This window comes from Mus musculus, chromosome 9 (assembly GCF_000001635.26).
Source record: "Mus musculus strain C57BL/6J chromosome 9, GRCm38.p6 C57BL/6J".
NCBI lineage: Eukaryota > Metazoa > Chordata > Mammalia > Rodentia > Muridae > Mus > Mus musculus.
In genome coordinates, this window is record NC_000075.6 from 22808644 (window position 1) to 22829201 (window position 20558).

Sequence of the window (20558 nt, forward strand, 5' to 3'; positions counted from 1 at the left end):
CAAATGAATCTCAGGACTCATAAACATGACCAACCTGGTAGCATGCCTCTGCAATGCAAGCAGTGCGATGGTAAGGTGGCAGATAGTGACCAGAGAATTCTGGGAAAGTCTCTGAGTCTCCAGTGTACCCAGTGACCAACCACAGGAGACCCTGCCTTACATAAGCAGGAAGTGAAGACTGGTGCCCAAAGTTACTCGCTGGCTCTGATGCACATGCTTTGCAGTTGTGTACCCACACTCTCACGCCTGAACACATATGCACAAACATGCATGCGTGCCATACATAGAGAAACAGATAGAAATTAATATATGGACTTCCCCTGAAGTGTACAAAACCATTTAAAGTTCTACCACTTCATATTCATTACAGTTTTGAAATTTGAATTGTGGTAACTAGCCTTATTTTCATTTGATTCCTATGGAGAAAAATGGCAAGTTAAATTATACTATAGAAGGGTCACTTGGTGTGCTGTTCTAGATACTTCTCTGGATTTTAATTCTAGTTGAGGATGATCAAAATAGAAGCCCTTCCTGCAGCCACTGGCAACCTTGACAGAGAAGGCAGCACAAAGCCATAGCCTAAAACATCGATGTTTCTGTGTGGTCTCAGAACGCCACACTAGAGGGGAGAGAGGAAAACGGGGGAAGATCCCGTAAAGCAGTGGTATTTGGAGACATTCTTTTCTCTTGCGTTTCATCATGCAGCAAGGCTGGGGTCCAGTTCCTCACAGGGTGCCGGGGAGAAGAAGAGTTCCATCTTGTCAGGGTAACATCCCAAGAGGGTCACAAAGTGCAGTTCAGGTAGAGAACTAGGGCACAAAGTTCACCCTGTGGGGAAGAGCCAAGGTCTTGAGGAAACCAAAGGGAAAGGTGCAGTTATCCAGACTTGAGGAGATGAGCCCCTTCAACCCTGATCTGAACAAGCCGATTTCCACCACTGAAAAGGGCTACAACGAAGGCAAAGCAAAATAAGATGCACACTCAAGCCCATCCCTTCCTCCCTTCCTGTCTCACCCAGGCTTTTGCTCCCTTAGGCAACACATGGGCCAGCCGTGATGTTAAAGCTATAGACTTGAGAACTAAAGCCAAAGGTGGTTTCACAAAAGGGCACGTGCTTACTTCTCTTCTAGAAGTTTAAGCAGTAATTTCTCATATCAATATTGCATTTCACTCTTGAAATACACGGCAGATTATTAGTCTGCATAAAGGATGGGAACCTGGCATCTGCAGGTGGGCACAAGTGTGCTTTCAGTGCTGGTAACGGAGGCAAGGGACTGGGCACCAAGGAGGTATGAGAACAGCTCAGCCCCCAGCTCCTCATGCTTGAGTGTCTACTTCCTGAACAATGTTTTGCTTTATATTTTATTAGCTAGTTATGCTATCTGCTTACTCATGTATTATCACATTGAGTTTCTCCTAAGAAACTCTTCACTATCTCTTATCTCACAAGCACACTCTTATGATTGTATTTGAATTTATGCAGTAGTTTAGGCCCTCTAAATATTTTACTAGCAATCTAAGTATTGTTACTATGTCTCATTATATGAACTATCTATAATAAATATATTGTTTACTGCTCTAGTTGTCAGAAGAACCTGTAAGAATGGAACGTAAAATTGAAGCAGACTAAATTCGTGCAATAGCCAACTTTATTCAGAGCACTAGACAATTTATACTCAGAGGCATTGGTTAAGACCCTTCCTAACACCTGGACCCTTTACTACACTTCCTTATGTTGTGGTGACCCCAGCCATAACTTTTTTTTTGCTGCATTATAATTGTAATTTTGCTACTGTTATGAATTGTAGTGCAAATATCTGATATGCAGGATATCTGATATGCAAGCCCCAAAGGGGTCATGAGCCGCAGGCTGAGAAGCACTGCTCTGAGGGTTAAAAACAGGCACATGAGTAACGTGTATAGTCACAAACCAAGCTCCACATTGCTGCCCACGGCTATGGAATCGCAATCGGCAGTTGTAATGACCAATCTGAAGTAAACTCACGCTGCACCTGGGAGGGCCACCAGAGCACATTCCTAGAACAATTCTGTGGTTTTGAAGAAACTGAGGCCACACAACTCTTATCTTGTTTTCTTGGAGTTTTCTCATAGACGCCCAGAGTTCCCCTCATAAGACTCCATTCTTGGACCATGTTCTGACAACACATAACACGGTTTTTTACTTGTTCTGCACCTTGGCAGCAGGAAAAGTCATTCTGTAGGAGTCTTCTGTGTGAGTAATTATGGTCTATTTTTGTTTTCTAGTAAGCTAATGCAGTCTGTTTATAAATACAGCAGGTTGCTTAAATGATCAGTCTAAATGACAGAAGAACTGTTTTCATGCTGCAATGGCCACAGAGCATATAGTTGCTAAAGGGTCTTGCAGGACTCACTCTTACACTCCAGAGGACTTTGTCAAAAGCTCCAAAAGCAACTTAGAAAAATGTCCTCTCTGAGAAGGTTACTAAAGGCAATTTTAGATATTAGTGGAATGTAGATTTTGCTAGTCGTAGAAAGATGTCTTTGTAGCAACTAGTGGTTGATTGTGTCCTAGTGATTTGGAGTAGGACACTGCTCTAAAGATCTTGAATTCCTCTTGAAAGGATTCTCAGGTTCAGTTTTCTTTTTCCTAATTTGCTGGTGGCATCTATTACAGGGAGATAGAAATGGGTCAATGGAATCAAAAGTCTTGGTTTACTGTTTATGGCAGTCAGAGGGAAGCTCCCTGGTGGGTATAGAGAGACTCTGGACTTTGGTTTAAGAACCAACTCTATGTGCCTGGAAGGAATGAGGAAGGACCCTGAGCTGTGTAGTCATTGCGCATCCAGAGCTCAGTTCAGCTACCAATAGAGCAGAGATAACCAGAGGCTTGTAGGTAGGACTCCTAGGAAGCAGGAGGCAAGTGCCCTCCTAACTTTAACGCCTTACACCCTCTGTCAGGAAGACCTTACTCAGTTATCCTTAAGTTGCTTTTATGGGCTCTTCCTGCCATACAGCCTTTACTTCTTGAGCCTGCCAGTTTGGTCCCTTTGGCACTAGTACAGTGTGCTGCTGCTGTCTTTGCTGGCGCTGAGGTCCCAGTGCAGCAGTGATGTTCCTAGGATTGCAGCCTCCACATTTTAAGGTGACACCACATTTCCTGGGGTCTTTACTGTAGCTCATACAATTGCTCCGAAGAAAAATGGGACAAATTTTGTACCATTATTTTTGCCACATGATACTGAAGTGGAACTAGATAGATCCTTAGAGCTCCCAAAATCCCTCTGGAGACCAGCACTATCAGATTTTGTCAAGACTATGGCTCAAGGAGCTGAAATGTCAGTATCTTCTCTCCATCCCAGGTGCCCCTGCTGTATCTAGGGCTTCTGTAAGGGCCAGATCCTTTTCTGCAGACTGTAAGGCAGAAGAAGGGACACTCCTGGTAGTTAAGCCACCAGATCATCAAACAGGCCTGCACTGGGGATTGATCTTATCACTGTGTTTCCTATTCCTGGCACAGGACAAAGCACTTCCCACATGTGGACTCATCCAATTGCCTCAGTCCTTGGGGGAGGCAGTCAAAAAGAACTAGTAGCTCACTACCTGAAAACCTTGCTAACGCCTCCTCGTTAACAGTAACAAGTCCCTTTGGCTTGCTGTCATTTGTATACAAATTCCAAATTGGCTTTTGCACACAGGGCTGGGAAGAAACCGTGGATGCTGCCATTGCCTACCTTTTGAAAACCTGCCTGTCGAAGAGTTCCAAGGAGCAGGCTTTGAACCTCAGCAGCCAACTGAACATACCCAAAGATACCAGCCGGCTGAAGAAGCACATCACCCTGCTGTGTGATAGGTTAGCCAAAGGTGGGCGTCTCTGCGTGAGCACAGATGCAGCGGCCCCGCAGGCCATGGTTGTGCCAGGTAAGATTCCTGCCTAAGGACAGCGCTCTTCCCAGGAGAGAAATGTGCCTACAGCTGTATTTGGGTTTAAATTTCATATTAAAATGATGATAGCCAAGAAAATTGCTTTCACGTTTCCCCTCGCATATCCTGTGGTAACCACGTGGATAAATATTCTCTGGGTATTTGCTTGCTAAACATTTGTAGAATGGTATGTCTTTTTTTTTTCTTGACTCTGTCCTTAAATATATGATCCATTTTGTTTTGCTTCTAACCAATAAAAAGAGGATTAGAGAATAAAAGTGTTTTTAAGGAAAAGTTTTACCAAATGTGATCTTAAGATGCTGAATTTCATGAATGTAAATAACATGATACAAGGAATTAATGTGATCCAGATGAGTTAGATCTCGTCTGCTGTTTGCCTGCACTGTGATCATTGGAACGAGGGGCAAGAGTCTGAGGGAAAGACCCAGGATCACAGAGGCGAGCAGAGAGGACCAAGGCGCCTGTGGGTCAAGGAGGGGAGAGCCCCAGTTGGCCCATGAGCTCCTTCACTGAGGTCCAGACAGCTAAGCTTGCCTTCCCACAGTGTGGGTCTGAGTGGTCAGTCACACTGCACTCAGGCCCTTGGAAGCTCCTAGGCCTGCTTCTCCATCCTGACCTTTCGATAGCAGCTCGTGGACCACGATGCCAGAGACGCTATTACACACTGCAGCTGTGGTTTTACTCAAGCGCCCAGTTTGAGAGGTGACATGATTCTCTTCTTCTTTCATGTATGACTTCTGTCCCCGGTGCTGATCTTCTTGCTATTGCCTTCTTTCCCTCTTTAGTCAGAATGCCCAGAAGAGGGAATTTGGGTGGAATCTTCAGAAGATAAACATGGAGCCTGTATAACAAGCTGATAAGCCCAGGCCTCAGGGGCAGACAAACCAGTGTTTGGATCTTGCTTCTATTCCTTTTGATTTAGCCCTCCTTGGGCATTGGTTTCCAACCCTGCTGTCTTCCTCTAGAACAGCAGTTCTCAACCTGTAGGTCATGACCCTTTTGGGAGTTGCATATCAGATATCCTGCATATCAGATATTTACATTGTGATTCATAACAGTAGCAGAATTATAATTATAAAGTAGCAATGAAGTAATTTTATGGTTGTGGGTCACCACACCGTGACATGAACAGGTTGCAGCATGAGGAAGGTTGAGACCACTGCTCTAGATGGTAAGAATAATGATACTTGCTTGATTGCCATGGCTTTCTGTGTGTGAAAAGCACTCGGCACCATGCTTGGGACAGAATCCCCAGTTACGACTGCTGCTGCAGGTACATGTGGTTCATCCTTCAAAGCCAGCTTGTAATCCCAGGATGCTGCATTTGATTATTTGAAAAAAAATTTTTTGCACTATAACTATATATAAAACCCAACCTTTACTATGAAGAGTATTTGTTAGCTGGTCTGTTGGCGGTTCTTTACCAGGGTGTGGAGGGTGGAGTTTGGTGTCTTGTCCTTGTCACATCCTCCTGCTCTTCCTTTTGATCTCCAGTCCTTCAGAGGAGTATCCTCCTAAGAAATGAGCATTACAGCTCAATGATGTATGACCTGAAAACTCTTCATTCTGATTGGCACAGAGTATGCACCCTTCCCTCCACATTACACAGGAAAGGGAGTGGGATTTCTGGAAGGAGTCCAGGAGGGGGGACTCAGCACACCTGATCTGGCAGGGTCTGCAGTCACCTGGGAGATGGGCTTCTGGGCGTGTCTGTGCCAGTTACCTTGATATAGGAAGACTCATCTTAAGGCTGGGCTGGACCCTTCTCTCTGCCTGAACTGTGCCAAATGGGAAAGCAGGCCAAGTGTAGTGTTAGTCCTCACGCCTCTGTTCCTGGCCGTGGATGCTGTATGGTCCGCTGTATGGTCTGCCTCCTTTACATGTCCCCAGTTAGTGACTTTATCCTTGAACCCTGGGCCAGAATAACCCCCTTCCTTCCTAATGTTCCTTTCAGCAGGACATTCTTATCGCAGCAACAGGAACAGAAAGAAACTCCTGTCAGCTGAGGTTGTGGTTGCCCAGGCCTTCCTGTGGAGCCCAGTCTGCGCCTGGTTGGGAGCAGAAACCCAGAGACTCCTCTAGCCACACTTACTGCGTGTGCAACTTAGGCCATTCTTCTGCAAGTAGCCAAGCAACTGGAGAGTTGTGCACATGTCCAGGGTTTGGAATATTTAACCTGTCAATGTAAAAACTCTGGGTATGTGACTGGCAAAGATAGAGGAAGGGGAACATGGAGGAGGAAGAAATAAAGAAAGAGGAAGACAGGAAACATTTGTTCCCAGCCTAGGAGTGCTAGACGGGCCGAGCCCTTCCTGCCCGTCTGGCTGAGCACTTTTCACCAGCTACACTGAAGCTGACTGTGCTGGAGTGTGATGTCAGTCACCCACCCCTCTTCCCTGCTGGTGACCTTCCCTTCTCTGTAGCTCTAATTGTACCTCCAGTAATTGTGAGCAGCTGTGCACCCCGTCCTTTCTCATCACGGTGCTCACTGTCACCTGAAATACTTTCCTCTCATAACTCACACTTGTCACACGTCTCACTCCCATACTTAGCTCATTCTTGGGGGAGACGAGACATGGAACGTGGCTGCTCTGTCACCACAGAAAGCAGAAGCAGGAGAAGCAGTCTAGCCCAGAGCTCACACCGTCTCTGGAAGTGTTAGGTATGGAACACAGACATCCTGGCCCGCTGTGCTGAGCTCTAGGCCACACAGACCACAGCATTACAAAGGTACTTCTCAGCAGAGCCCCCTCTGGGATGAGCTGTTCTCCATGCAGCCCCCACCTCTTCAGCTCCTGGGGCAGTGTGGGGGAAAGGCCACAGGGCGCTTCCCAGTTCTTCCTTTTCTGTGAGGACACAGGCTCCCAGGAGAGATGCATCACGTGCTCATCGTGTATTTGTTTGTCCTTAACTTTTCTTTTCTCTATAAATGGCATGATACTAATGTAATGGGGAAAGTAAGAAGTACCATGAGTTATTTCTGCTGCCAATCTCCAGTTGTACAGCTCACAATGGCAGGATGGCTGTAACAGCTGACTCAGTATACAAGGGCGCACTGGTGTGGTAGAAGAAACAAGGCTATGGTGGAATGTTAGAATCTCCAGGGTCGCAGGGGAGTGTTAGAGTACCAAGCATACAGTGGAGTGCTGTCAGGTTGGATGAGGCTGTGGGGTAGGGTGTTAGAACGGAGTGGATTAATGAACACACAGGCAGACACAAGCTTATTTTAAGGTTCAGATAAGAACTTAGGAATCACCTGGTTCGCCTCCCTCACTAACAGCTGAGGGAACCAGGGCCCGAGAGGTTGCTAAGTGGTTGTATTAAAGTCAGGAGTGTGTGTAATTGTACCATGCCCCCTATTAAAGTGCAGATGGATAAACATCTCTGAATAAAACCCCCATGGTCTCCTGTAGCCGTGGGACTTCACGGGTTGGGCACTCTGGATATGCCCTCTCAGGTCCTGCAGTGATGCCCACAATGAGAGCACCCTCCCAGGAGGCCAGAGGTAGATACTCTTCTGCCACTAGCAATAACATCATGACCTTTTAGAAACCTTTCTTTTATTGTTGAGAGTATAATATAATTATATTTTGACCTCTTTTCTTTTCCTCCCTCCAAACCCTCCTATTTACCTTTCCTTGCTCTCTTACAAATTCATGACTTTTTTCACTAATGAGTGGTAGTACAGTGTGTGTGTGTGTGTGTGCGCACGCGTGTGTGCACGTGTGTATGTGTATTCATAAATACATAAATACAACCTTCTTAGTCAGTATGATATTACTCTATATGTTTTCATAGCAGGATATTTGGTGTCAGATAATGAAATAGTGTGCTTTTCCCTGGGGAAGACTATTTCTCCTACCCGAGCTTTCCTTTAGTTGCCTGTAGTCCTATTATTATTATTATTATTATTATTATTATTACAATTTCTTTTATTTTTAAATTACAATATAATTACATTATTTCCCCTTCCATTTCCTCCCTCCAAGCCCTTCTATATACTCTTCCTTGTTCTCTTTTTTCATGAATTGTGGTTATGCACTTTCTCCTGCTCTCGGCAGCCTTAGTTGCCTGTAGTTCTTGGTGTAGGGTTGAGGCCTTGCGGTATTTCCTCCCTCCACTGTGGCTTGTCCACTGCTGTCTCCTTGCGGTATTTCCTCCCTCCACTGTGGCTTGTCCACTGCTGTCTCCTTGCGGTATTTCCTCCCTCCACTGTGGCTTGTCCACTGCTGTCTCCTTGTGGTATTTCCTCCATCCACTGTGACTGTCCACTGCTGTCTCCTTGCCTCAATGGTGCTTAGGCAGTCATGTTGCTGAGACTTTATAGATGCAGTTTCTAACATTATGAGGAGACGCAGTTGATCCTGGCTCTTACCATCTTTCTGCCCCACTTCCTCAATGATACCTGGGCCATGGATGCAAGAGTAGTGAGTGCTCAATCATTTGGGTCTGGGCTCCACAACTCTATTTAGCTGGAAAGAAAATGGAAAACCTAAAAATTTCAGGTAAATACATGGAACTGGAAACCATCATATTGAGTGAGGTAACCCAGATACCTCCCCCCCAAAAAGAATTATCACTTAATCTCTTTCATTTGGGACTCTTAAATCTAGATCTTCGGAAGCCTGTGCGTGTCCTGCTGGCCTCCTTTGCCTCGGGCCTCTTCTGCTTGCCTTTATCAACTCATGACCGGACTTTCACGTCATTTTCTGAGCAAATTCTGCCACACCATCAATCTTACTTTATCCTTAACTTTATCTCTGATACCTTTATCTTACTGTTTGAAATTGTATCTTACAGGGAATTAACTTTCATTAATATATTTTTCTAAACTCAGTTGTATACGTTCTGCTCCTGCAACAGAAAGACCAGTGGATGGTGTTTTGTTTTATTTTTTCTTTTTCTTTTTAAAATTTTTTAATTTTATTTTTTGTTTGTTTGTTTTTTGTTTTTGGTTTTGGTTTTGTTTTTTTGTGAGACAGGGTTTCTCTGTATAGCCCTGGCTGTCCTGGAACTCACTCTGTAGACCAGGCTGGCCTCGAACTCAGAAATCCGCCTGCCTCTGCCTCCCAAGTGCTGGGATTAAAGGCGTGTGCCATCACCGCCCGGCTTTATTTTTTATTTTTCAAATGTGCATGATTTAATGACCTAGCTGGTCTTGTCACACATGGCTATCATTTGCTTTGTCTGTTGCAGTGTGTGAGGCTGTGAGATTTAGCTTCAGCTGCCAGAAGCTGCTTTTTATAGTTTGGTATCTAGAACATTTCAGGAACCCAAATTAAATCAAATATTTGAATATGTGTATAGGTATAGATATAGAGTCCATATAAAAATGAAAATAACTCATATCTGGAGCCTCATATACACCAAAGTTTTTACTGCCTTCTTTTTTCATTTCTTTAAACTTCATTTTATTGCACAATGGTAAATGGTGTGTTAAGTGATAGTCTTAGTATAGAAGCATGGAGTATAGAAGTCTTAGCATATAGTCTTAGTATAGAAGCATGTCATGGGTCCTGAAACAAGGATGTCAGAAAAACTTGACACAGAGAAAGAGCTTGAAGACGGTCCGGTATCAGGCAGGTGCCATAAGGGAAAACGTGCTTCAGGCGCTTACAGGGGACGCTATGGTCCAAAGCATCAACTGCGTTTGCGTTGGCTTTGTTAAATTTGGGGTCCAAAAGGAAGATGATAAATGAGGAAGCAGCAAAGTTAGCAAGGATGTGGATCGGGGATATATTAGTTGGAGACGTGATGTGGGCCACAGGGCTTCGGCGTTTTCCGCACCTTTGTTTCATTAAATGGATGGGAGGAACCTCAGAGTGCAGTCTGCGTGAGTGACTGGTGTGTCCTTGCAGAGAGAGCCAGCCTACACTGGAGTTCTAAACTGGAGTTAGTGACCCCATTGCTGTAAGAGTTTATTGTTGTATTTGAGAGTTCTTCCAATGAACTTTTAATTCCCTGAACTTTCACAAGAACCCTGTTGAGACATTTGTTGTTTACTTTCATATGATTAGCCGGGTTTGACTTATTGGTCTTTTAAAAACATTTTAGTTCATGTGTACAAGTGTTTTGCCTGCATGTTTGTCTGTGCACCATGCATGTGACTGGTGTCCCTGAGCCAGAAGAAGGTGTCATATCCCTAAGAAATGGAGTTACAGGTACTTGAGCTGCCCTGTGGGTGCTGAGAATCAAACCTGGATCCTCAAGAAGAGCAGCCAGTGGTCCTGGCCACTGAGCATCTCTCTAACTTCTAACTGTTGGTCTTTGAACTTTCATAAGGTTGAAGCCTTTTGTTGAGGGGCTATAAATGAAGTCCATATGGAAAGGGCTTCAGGGAAAGCACTGACTGACTTCGGGGCCTTTTTGTTCTACATAGATTATTATACTTTCTCCATACTGTTTTTAAAAAATGACTTTCAAAGTAGGAAAATTACCTGTGCATTTTTTTTGTTTTCTTACCTTCTAAATAGAAGTATAATGGTGTTTTATTCTACAGTTTACAAAATTAAAAGTAGCAGTACATGGAAAATGCTTAGCAAAAACCTGACACAGCACAAAATCTCACTAAATATGGGATATTAATTAATTAATAATAAAATACATAGTCCCAAAGCTACTTTTACCAACGACAACTATAAAGTTAAGTAGTGTCTCAGTTAGGGCTTATATTGATAAAGCACCATGACCAGAAGCGCTTGGGAGAAGTGAGTGAGTTTGTTTGGTTTACACTTCCAGGCAATAGTCCATCACTGAGGGAAGTCAGGGCAGAAACTCAAGCATGGCAGGAACCTAAAAGCAGGAGCTGATATAGAAGTCGTGGAGGAGTGGGGTGGCATCTCCCACAATGGGCTGGGCCCTCCCAAATAAATCACTAATTAAGAAAATGTCCAGTAGGCTTGCCCACAGGCCAACCTGGTGGGGGCCTTTTCTCAATTGAGGTTTTCTTCTCTCAAGTGATTCTTGCTTGTGTGAGGTTGACACAGAAAAATTCTGGCATTTATTTAGATAAGAGTATGTCTTTCTGGCTGCTGTAGCACAGTGTATCCATTCTTACAGTCGTAGTGAGATGTGTGTACACAGAGGATCCTTCCTACATCCAAATGACCTCACTAGTGAGTCAGACTGGAAGCTCTCACCTCTCCGTAGTTAACTGCTCATTGCCTGCAACACCTTCTGCGTTCTTCCTCTTCCCTTTCCTCTTGTCTAGTTCTGACTGTCTACCTCCGTGTGCACTCTTGTCATGCATCAATGGGAGGAGAGGCCATTGGTCCTGTGAAAGCTTGATGCTCCAGTGTAGACGAATGCCAGGTCAGGGAGGCGGGAGTGGGTGGGTAGGTAGGGGAACACCCTCATAGAAGCAGGGTGAGGGAGGATAGGATAGGAGGTTTGTGGAGGAGAAACCAGGAAAGGGGATAACATTTGAAATGTAAATACATGAAATATACAATAAATAAGTAAGAGTTAGGGGAAGGACTGATGGAGCTAAAGAGGATTGCAACCCTATAGGGAGAACAACTTACTCAGAGTTCCCAGGGACTAAACCAACAACCAAACAGTATACATGAGCTTGTCCATGGCCCCCAGCACATATATAGCAGAGGACTGACTTGTCTGGTCTCAGTGGGAGAAAAATGTCCTTAATACTGTAGAAAGTTGATGTCTTAGGGAAGGGGATGCTGGTGGGGGCGAGGTGGGGATGGCAGGGTGGGTGGGGAGCACTATTTCAGAAGCAAAGGGGAGGGGACTTGGAGTCAAGAACTCAGTGTTGGACTAGGAAGGGGAAAAGCATTTGGAATGTAAATAAATAAAAATAATTAAATAAAAATAATTAAAAAAGAAGAAAGTAAAGGTGATTTTTAATAACCAGGGAAATGACGAATTCAGTCAGGAAGCAAGGAAGCAATTGTGTAGTAGCTCGCTTTTTCTCCTTTGTTTCTTTGTTTCTTTCAAACCATGGTTTTTTTTAATCTGAAAAATATGAGGTAGCCCCTTGTTCTTAAACAGTGCATTGATACAAAGTTGTTCTGAAAATGAAGTTAAGTTGAATAAGTAAAGGAAACATTCAGTTATAAATAGGGTGCACACTCCTCTCGTCATAATGGAGTCTGTGAGGAGAGGAATGGAGGATTAGGGAAAGAATATTTGAGTCTAGGATTAGAGCTGGATTTGACAAGAGAAACAATTGGGAGGCACTGCAGAGGAAGGCCTACCATCAAAGACCTGAGAAAACAACATTATCCCAGTGTGTGCTTAGCAAACACTCGGTGACAGACATGCTGGCCAGTAACTAATTACACTGTGATGACCGAAGACCAGGTTCTTGGAAGAGGAGCCGTTAATACAGGGATAGAATCCCTGGGGACGGGGGGTTGGGGAATGTCTTTCCCTCCAGATGTTTAGACTAATATGACACTCAGCATTCTAAAGATAATTGGGAAGAACCCTGCCTGAGTGTTGGGAGATGAACTGAATTCCTTGGACAGGACATTGCTGCTCTTATTTCTTACTCCTGTCACGTGACCCTGTGAGCCCACATGTACAGATGGAAGCATGTAGAATACCCATGTTTACCCTCACCTGGCTGTAAGTGGGAGCTGTCTTTTCTTTGGACTATTCTTATTGGAAGTATTACAGTGGGAGCCCAACTGTGTGAAATTTTCAGTATCATTAAAAATTGCACAGCTGAGCCAAAAGGAAGGGCCCCTTAGTCACTCTCATGGAAGATGTTTTCTGAGGCTTTGTATCCTGTGAAAAAAAAGGTCACATATTCTACTGATATTTCTGGGATTTCTAATATGAGGGTGAAATTTGATGTTTATTTCAACAGTTTCTGGCAATAAAAATAAAATTATGAAGAATTGCCACTGAATAACCACAGACCTCTAGCCCCTCCCACAGCCCAAATTTTTAAAAATCTACTTATTTATTTATTTATACCTATTCACTTTCCATCCCCCTTCCTGGTCACCCCCCTCTCACAACCCTTCTCCCATCCCTGCTCCCCTTCTCCTGGGTGGGTGGGTGCCACCTGGGTATCTCCCACCCTGGCACTTCAACTCTGCAAGGCTGGGTGCTTCCTCTTCCAATGAGGCCAGACGAGGCAGCCCAGCTAGAACACATCCCACAGACATGAAACAGCTTTTGGAACAGCCTCGCTCCAAGCTACACATCTGCTGTGTATGTGCGGGGAAGACTAGGTATTGTCCATGTATGCTCTGTGCCCAACCCAATTTTTATCCTCTGAGCTATCACTCATACCTGCTGTCACATCAACGAGCCTGTCCTCAGCAGTCACACTGTGCTGGCTCTCCTCAGATTTGTAGTGACTATGTATCTTGTTGTCTCTGCTTGCCTTTGGCTCCTCATTCCTACTTTCTTTCTGAGTAATCAAAATTTTAACAATAAGATAAATCTGTCTCTCTCATCAATGGAAACTCATGAACAGTATTGACAGTGTACTAATTATTTTTTCATTTTCTTTCAGATCTGTAGGATAGCTATAGAAGTGATTTTAATTACTTTAAAGCTGTTCTGGAACCAGGTGCTTAAGTAAGATAGTCATTAATTTAGATCACATCATTTTCAGTTGCTTGAATATGGGAAGCGTTTATATCCGTGAGGGCAGATCCAGCGGTGTGGCTCACACCCGTTGCTTTCTTATTTTTAATGTTGGCCTGACCAGAAACATGTTACTTTTGACACGACAAGCAAGGGTGATGTTCTTCCAGAATTGTCTTGCTGGAGGTAAGCAGTCTGTGTTGCCAACCTTTGAAAACATCTTTTCATAATGAACTTTGAAGTTTTCATTCCAACAGATCACTGAATGGTCAAACCCCTCTGATTTACATGTTGTATAGCTAGCAGTTAAAACTTAAAACCTAAGCCAAGTCCTCAGCTTCTAATAGGTCTCAGCATACATAAATATTCCGCTGAAAAGAAAGCCTCTTTAGTTGTGTGATCTCTCTCAACTGTGTCTTTTAAATTTATTTTTAGTCTTTGAAAGTTTCATACATAAGTGTAATAAATTTTAGTCCCTTTTCCTCTGTTATATTGTTTCACCAATTATATATTTTTAACTTTCTTTTAATTTTGTTAAGTAATTTGCTCTTACTTAATGCATCTCGTTTGGCTTGGGCCATTGTGCCCTGTAAGTACACTTTTTGAGCTGTACTTCAGGGTCATGGGGAAAATGTTACCAAAAAGGTCTGTTGGTGCTTTTAGAAGCCATGGTTTACGCTGACCCTGGCAGGATAGTTTTATTTAGCACAGGTGTTTGCATGTTGGCTCTACTAAGCTATTTTTGACATTTGTTAAAAATAATCTTGGAAATAATTACAGCTGCAGATAAGTAAATGAGCAGGGCTGCTGGACCTTGGCAAAGTGCCAGGTCCTGGCCACCTTGGCTGTAGGCAGAGACCGCAGCAGGTGCTGAGGGCTCAGACGTGAAAAAGCAAAGCTGGATGCATCACCGTCTGTAAACAGAGCATGTACTTAGTGGTCATGGCTGCATACGTGTACAAAAGGAGTGCAGTTGTTCTCTTCTTGTTAAAGATTCAGGAAAATCCATACTTACAATATTTTAAAAACTGAATGTATCATCTTGTAGAAAAAACCACATTCTTCTATCCTTTATATTTTACTTCCACTGAAAATGACATCATAGTCTAAGCCAAGACTGAGACAACAGGATGAAATTTGTTTAGTGCGGACTGTGTCCCAGGTGTCACAGGCATCACTCTGCATATTGGAGTATGATGTTCAGCCAGCCCAGCACAGTCCCTGCTTCCAAAGAGCTTGCCTTGGTGTGTGTGTGTGTGTGTGTGTGTGTGTGAATACACAGGGCAGCAGACTCCAAACACTCTGTACTGTAGAAAGTGCAATGAGAAAAGGGTAAAGGGGAGGGGTGGGGTCACTCGTGAGCTGAGGCTTCCCTTTCCCTCGCTGCGCTTCATTCAGGTAGGAGCAGCTCCAGAGAGTTAATTATTTGAAACAGACTCCTTATATGACTAGTGAAAGTAATTATGTGTTTGCTCATTTATGTTTAGGTTAGTTTATTAATCATAATATTATTGGGTCTTTATAGGTTTTTTTTCCTGATCAAAGAATGTATTTTAGTTTTCAGAAAAGGAGCCAGAGTAATTATAAGGAATGTTTTCTAATTAATAAATGTATTTGATAAAATATATGCAGTGATCATTAAAACAACTTATACCATAAAATGTTGAGAAGACCTTTTGTCCTTACATTATTTTAGTGCCGTACTCTCAGCCACAACTGGATGCTGCTATCTCTTGCCAAAGTTGCCTAGACTGACACCTCTGGGGGAAGAGACTTTGTCACCCATTTCTACATCTCTATAATTAAATACAGCTGGAACATAGAAGGTGGCCTGACAGGATATAGAATTGGCTTGAGTGATGTTCCCGTTGTCTCCTCTTCCTCCTTTTTGTGTGACACATTCTCTGTCCCTCCCTCCCTCCCCCCTCTCCCAGGCCACCCACTTTCTCTTCCCCTGCCTGTCTCTGGCCTGCTATGTTCTACTTCTGAACCGTATGGGTTGCTCCCCAAGACTCCATGACAGTTTCTAGCTCTGGGCTAATCTTTGGCTTTCTTGGATCTACTCTGGAACTAGAAACTGTTGTACAGATTGTTAACCTGACCCCGCCTCACCTCCTTTCATGAAGTGGACCTCACTGCATCTTTCTCTGTTAATCAGAATATTACTCACCTATATTCTAGTCATTTTCAATCTCATTTAGAGCTAAATTGATCTCCAGTGTTTGCTCAAGTTGGCTTTCTTTTCCCTTAATCCATGCAGAAGACTTCCTTTTATCTTGTGCTGTGAAGAGCAAGTCTGGTCACAGCACACTCCACTCTCCCCTGTGGAACGGACTCACTTTTGTCCTTAATAGACATTTAACTATGCCACCGTCTTCATTCATGTGCTAGACATTGGCGTTAGTGAAGAGAGGCTTCCTGTCCGTATAGAGTGGCTATTTGTGTTGAAAAGCCAGATAATAAGCAGTTACACAGCTAAAGAGCAGAGTTGTGGATTGCATTAAGTGTACACAACAGCAGACAAGGCTCATGACAGCCCTACAGTGGATATACGGAGAGCTTCCTGGAGTAGCTCTGCTGGCGAATCGTCTTCTTCTCTGAAATGAAGCCATGGAGGAGTGTAGCTTTTGCTCACTCCAGCCTTCAGCCGGATCAGGCCGGAGTCCTGTCTCCTTGCTCCCCCAGTTCTCCCTTTTCTTCTTATAGACTACTTCTTGATGCTCTTGAGAAAAAGAGTTAGCAAAAAGGTCAATCATGTACTTTTTCTTCTATTCTGGGACAAAGAATTTATGTGCCATCCAAAACAAACAAACAAACAAGCAAACAACAGAAAGCCTCTAAGTCCTCCTAAGTGGCCTGGCATGATTTGATGAATGCTTTAAAGAATGCGCTGTGCCTGCTGTGTGGGGATAAAGAGCCGGGTCTACAATGGGACAGTGAGCTCTAGTCGCCAGTGTGATGAGAGGCTATGTGATTGGACGAGTGATACAAACAGAAGATCCGAGGAATCCCTCAGAGGCTACAGTACACAGCCTTGGCAATGGGCCTGTTTGGTGGGAGGTCAATGAGAGTCAGAGACGGCTTTTGACTTTAGTTATGAACTGGTGGTCAGCCCTGCTGATGAAGAGGGGTCAGTGAGCACAACGTGGGGTAAATGGATTAGGGGGTGCAAAATCGAAGGCCCAGCTTGACTGTGCTTCTATCTGGGTGGCATGGCTGCGCCCCCTTGCAGATGACAGCACTAGATCTCCAGAGAGAAGGCTGAGCTGCCGCTGGCCTGTCAGGAGATGGGGCCTGTGTGGATTTAGAGCTGGATGGGTCCCCTTCTGTGTGGGGAGCAGAAAGAAGGGGGCTGGTCTAAGCTGAAAGGCCTTCCAACATCTAGAGGTCAGGGAGAAGGAAGGGCAGGAGCCAACCTCGGAAATTAAGGAGAAGCAGCCAAGAAATGAGCAAGAGAAAACTGAGAAAGTAGCCACATGGAAGCCGGAGGAGTGCAGGGTCTCCAGGGCGTGAGGCAGGCAAGTCTGGCATCTTCTATCTGAGATTCTTACACATGCCTATCACGGCCTCCATATGCTTGCTCATTCATTTAATGTGTTTACTAGAAGAAAGTTTACATGTGTCATCATAAACTAGTTTTTAGTATATAGAAATAGCAAATATAAGAACTATATGACACAAATGAGCTTCTCCATCTTAGGAGTCCTCCAGAGGGACACATGTTAGAATCATCCTCCTGGTTTTACCCAGATTTTTTGCTTTTACCTTCCTGGTGTCCTTTCTCTTTCCCTTCTTGCCTTTCCATGGTGGGTAATGAAATCTCGGCTTCGTGAATTTGGGGCACCTCCTCCTCCTTTTGACCTTTTAGCTTGGCCAGAGAACTGGCTTCACTCATTCCTTCCTTGAATCTCTGCTGCTATAGCCAACAAAACAAAGAGATGATACAGTCTGACCCCCATGACCTACATAGTAAGTGCTAAACCGTGGATAAGAATTGTGAGGGATGGTTCCCTTCCTCATAAAATGAGGATTCTGATGGCGAGATAGTAGCTAGAATGAAGATACTGTGTGAACAAAGCAGATGTAGTTCGCCGTTACTTTTTTTTTTCAATGCTAAAGTAATCATACCGATACTTAGTTACAAGATGAGGTAGCTACTGTGGAAGCTAGGGATGCTGGCAGTCCAGACTTGGGAAACAGCAATGCAGAGGAAGATGAGAAGATATGACAGGGAACTTTTTTAGGAGATAAAATCTCCAAGGTTTAGTTGTTGACTAGAGAAGAGGGTCCAGCAACAGCGACATCAAGGAGAGCTCCTGGATTGCTGGTCCCAGTTGGCTGTGCACCATCCATTGAGGGGCCATGCGTGTCTGTGTTGGCCTGAGTGCTTGTCTTGTGTCTGCCTTAACTGTAGGGATCCTTTCCCGAATAATTGCTCAGTGCTTTGCTGTCTGCTCAAACTCCTAGAGATTTAATTACGTTAGGGATTTCAGATGCTTCAGCCCAATACTTGCTGGCAGTATTTCACAATGGCACTTCCCACTCTCTCTCTAATTGCTGTGTGCTATAAATGAGGGTGTAAAAAAATCTATGTACAGAATATGTGATTGCTACTTTTGTTTACACAACTGATAACACTTGGCAGCGTTTGGTGGCATGGCATTCTATGTTACCATTACCACTGAAGGATTTCCTTGAGAACAGCTTAATTATGGGCTCAATTCATGGTCTATGGAAACTCGTTAGAGAACACTTATCTCTCATGGCAACAAGGAGGAGCAGTTCATTAACAAAAAGCAAATTATATACTCCAGGACTTTAGTCTAATGTGTTCAGTAAATGTAGCCATTTCCTAGCTCCAGTTGGGAAGCCCCTAGTGCTTGTTATGGTAAATAGTATTCTGCTTGACGTCAAGTGATATCCATGGGCGGGGAGTCCTTGATAGCTGTTTCCACTCAGAAAACTTGCTTCTTGTGAGTATTTTCCTTAGAACATTATGAAGTATCATCTAAGCTTTGTGTCTTTAATAGAACCTGATCGTCTTCCCTTTACTGTTTCTCAAATTAGCCTCATAGATTTCAGCATTGGAAAATCAGAATTTTATTTTCCCAGCTGCTTAAATGTAATATATTTGAAGACAGAGGGACTGTCCTGAAATTTTATAGCCTAAATAAATCTATTTTAAAGGTGTGCTGGTCAGAGGCCAGGTGGCATAATGGGATGACATATGAGCTATTCACATTTGAAGGCCTGGCACTAAATTACTCTTGGGATGCCAGGAAAATGACTTTAGAGGTGTCAATTTGCTGGAGTCCTTGGTGGGCATCTGAGAACATCACAGAACGGCTGTAATGTCTAATATAATGTATCCTCTGTAAATTATATTGCCACGTTAGCCACCTAAGGTACAAAAGGGCAGTTTGAATGACTGTAGGAGGCATGCCAAAACCTTGTTTTAATGAGTAATGAGAATTACAAGCCAGTCTACAGGAAGGTCTAGAGGCTTGTATGAAGGACTGGGAATTGAAATTTAAACTTTTCTGTTGCTCTAATCTTTATCTGGCTCATCAGTTATTCAGCAAGTATTTATTTAAGCCTGTTTTTTCTGAGCCCTTGTCATCTTAGGCATGGATTTTATAACAAGACCCAGTACCTTTCCTCTCTCCCCCTGGCTGTAGGTCTCCTATAAATGCCAATAATAATAATTCAGAGTAGTATTATGAGGAACTTATTAGTACTCCAAAAATGCTATGCTAACCCCACCTTGAATACTTGTAACCTCATCTCCCAGGGTCGCCGGGTATTTAGTGGCACTGCTGACCAGGAGAGATTTGCTGCCTTGCATTAGCATTTGCTGTCTGACTAGATTTTTCTAGTTACTTAAAAGATAATCGTATTAATTCATTCATATTTAATATCTGAATCAAAGATTTCCTTAGTGTAGGAACACAGTGTATGGCTAGCCAGAAGTGTTCCTGAATTTGAAGAAGTAAAATGCTCAAAAGGTAGTAGCTGAACTCTGAGTTTTTATTTTTTATTCCACTTATTGTATGTATGTATATGTGTATATATGTATATGTGTATGTATGTATATGTTTGTGTATGTATGTATATATGTATGTATATTTGCATGCCATGGCACTCATGGAGGAAAACTCTCAAGAGTCACTTGGCAGCCTGTGCCTGGATTCCTGGGCCCTCTGGCTGGCTACATCCTTCTTCATTTAACATCCATCTTACATCCTACACCCATTTGACCCCATTTCCCGTTTCCTTTTCCCCTAGCCCCATGCCTCTGAGCAGGTGCTCTGCTTAGTGATCTGTTGCCAGAGAAGGCTCAAGTAGAGAAGGCAGCGATGGTAGATCCCAGTTCTAACAGTGCTGGGCAGGGTGTTGGCTCTGTCCTCTCTGTACCTGAGAGTCCATCCTGACTGATAACCTGCCAGGTGGTTTCAGGACCTTTCCACAGGTAGGAGGGATATCGTCCATCAGCTGCAGGATTCTGAAAAGCAGGAGGTCTCACGCCTAGTGCCTTTGAATGTCAGGCTTTACCTTACCTTTCTCTGTTACTGTCTCAACATCTTATGTGAATGAGAGTCAGTGAAAAACCCCTGGGCCCCAATGTGCCAGGTTCTAGACTGTTGCCTATGGCTGATTGCTTTGGGGGAGCCCTTTAATTTTATAGAAAGTTAGCTTATGGAAAGAACTGAGGTCAGCTGTGGACATAATGGGCTTATTTAACTAGAGGGGTGACTGGGAGTTAAACATCATTGCCATTGTCGTTTTGACTTAAAGATTAAATTACTGTATAATTCTTTATTGAGTACTTACCATGTAAACAAATGGTGAACAGAGAAACAAAGACATAGACCTAATGCAGCATCTATCCTAGCAGGGAAAGGAAATATTGTGGAACAGCAAACATGATAAACTGAGGTATATGATGAAGGCAGCAAGCCAGGAAATGTGGTACCACTGGGTAAGAGGCAGAGGGAGAGCCACAAAGCTGTTCAGCAAAGATGTGCATGGGGGGAAGGGGGGGGTGACACTGGAAAGATGGACTGAGGCTGACA

General features: G+C 43.7%; 1 protein-coding gene across 9 annotated transcripts in view; it reads left to right on the plus strand.

Moving 5' to 3' along the window:
• Window positions 1–20558, plus strand: part of Bbs9 (Bardet-Biedl syndrome 9 (human)) — a 412725-nt gene that overhangs the window by 333085 nt on the left and 59082 nt on the right. For all 9 annotated transcript variants that reach the window (XM_006510416.4, XM_006510417.4, XM_006510418.4 and 6 more), the window contains one exon: window positions 3678–3900. In XM_006510416.4, coding sequence (XP_006510479.1) covers window positions 3678–3900 — 223 coding nt within the window. The remainder of the gene's footprint in view (window positions 1–3677; window positions 3901–20558) is intronic.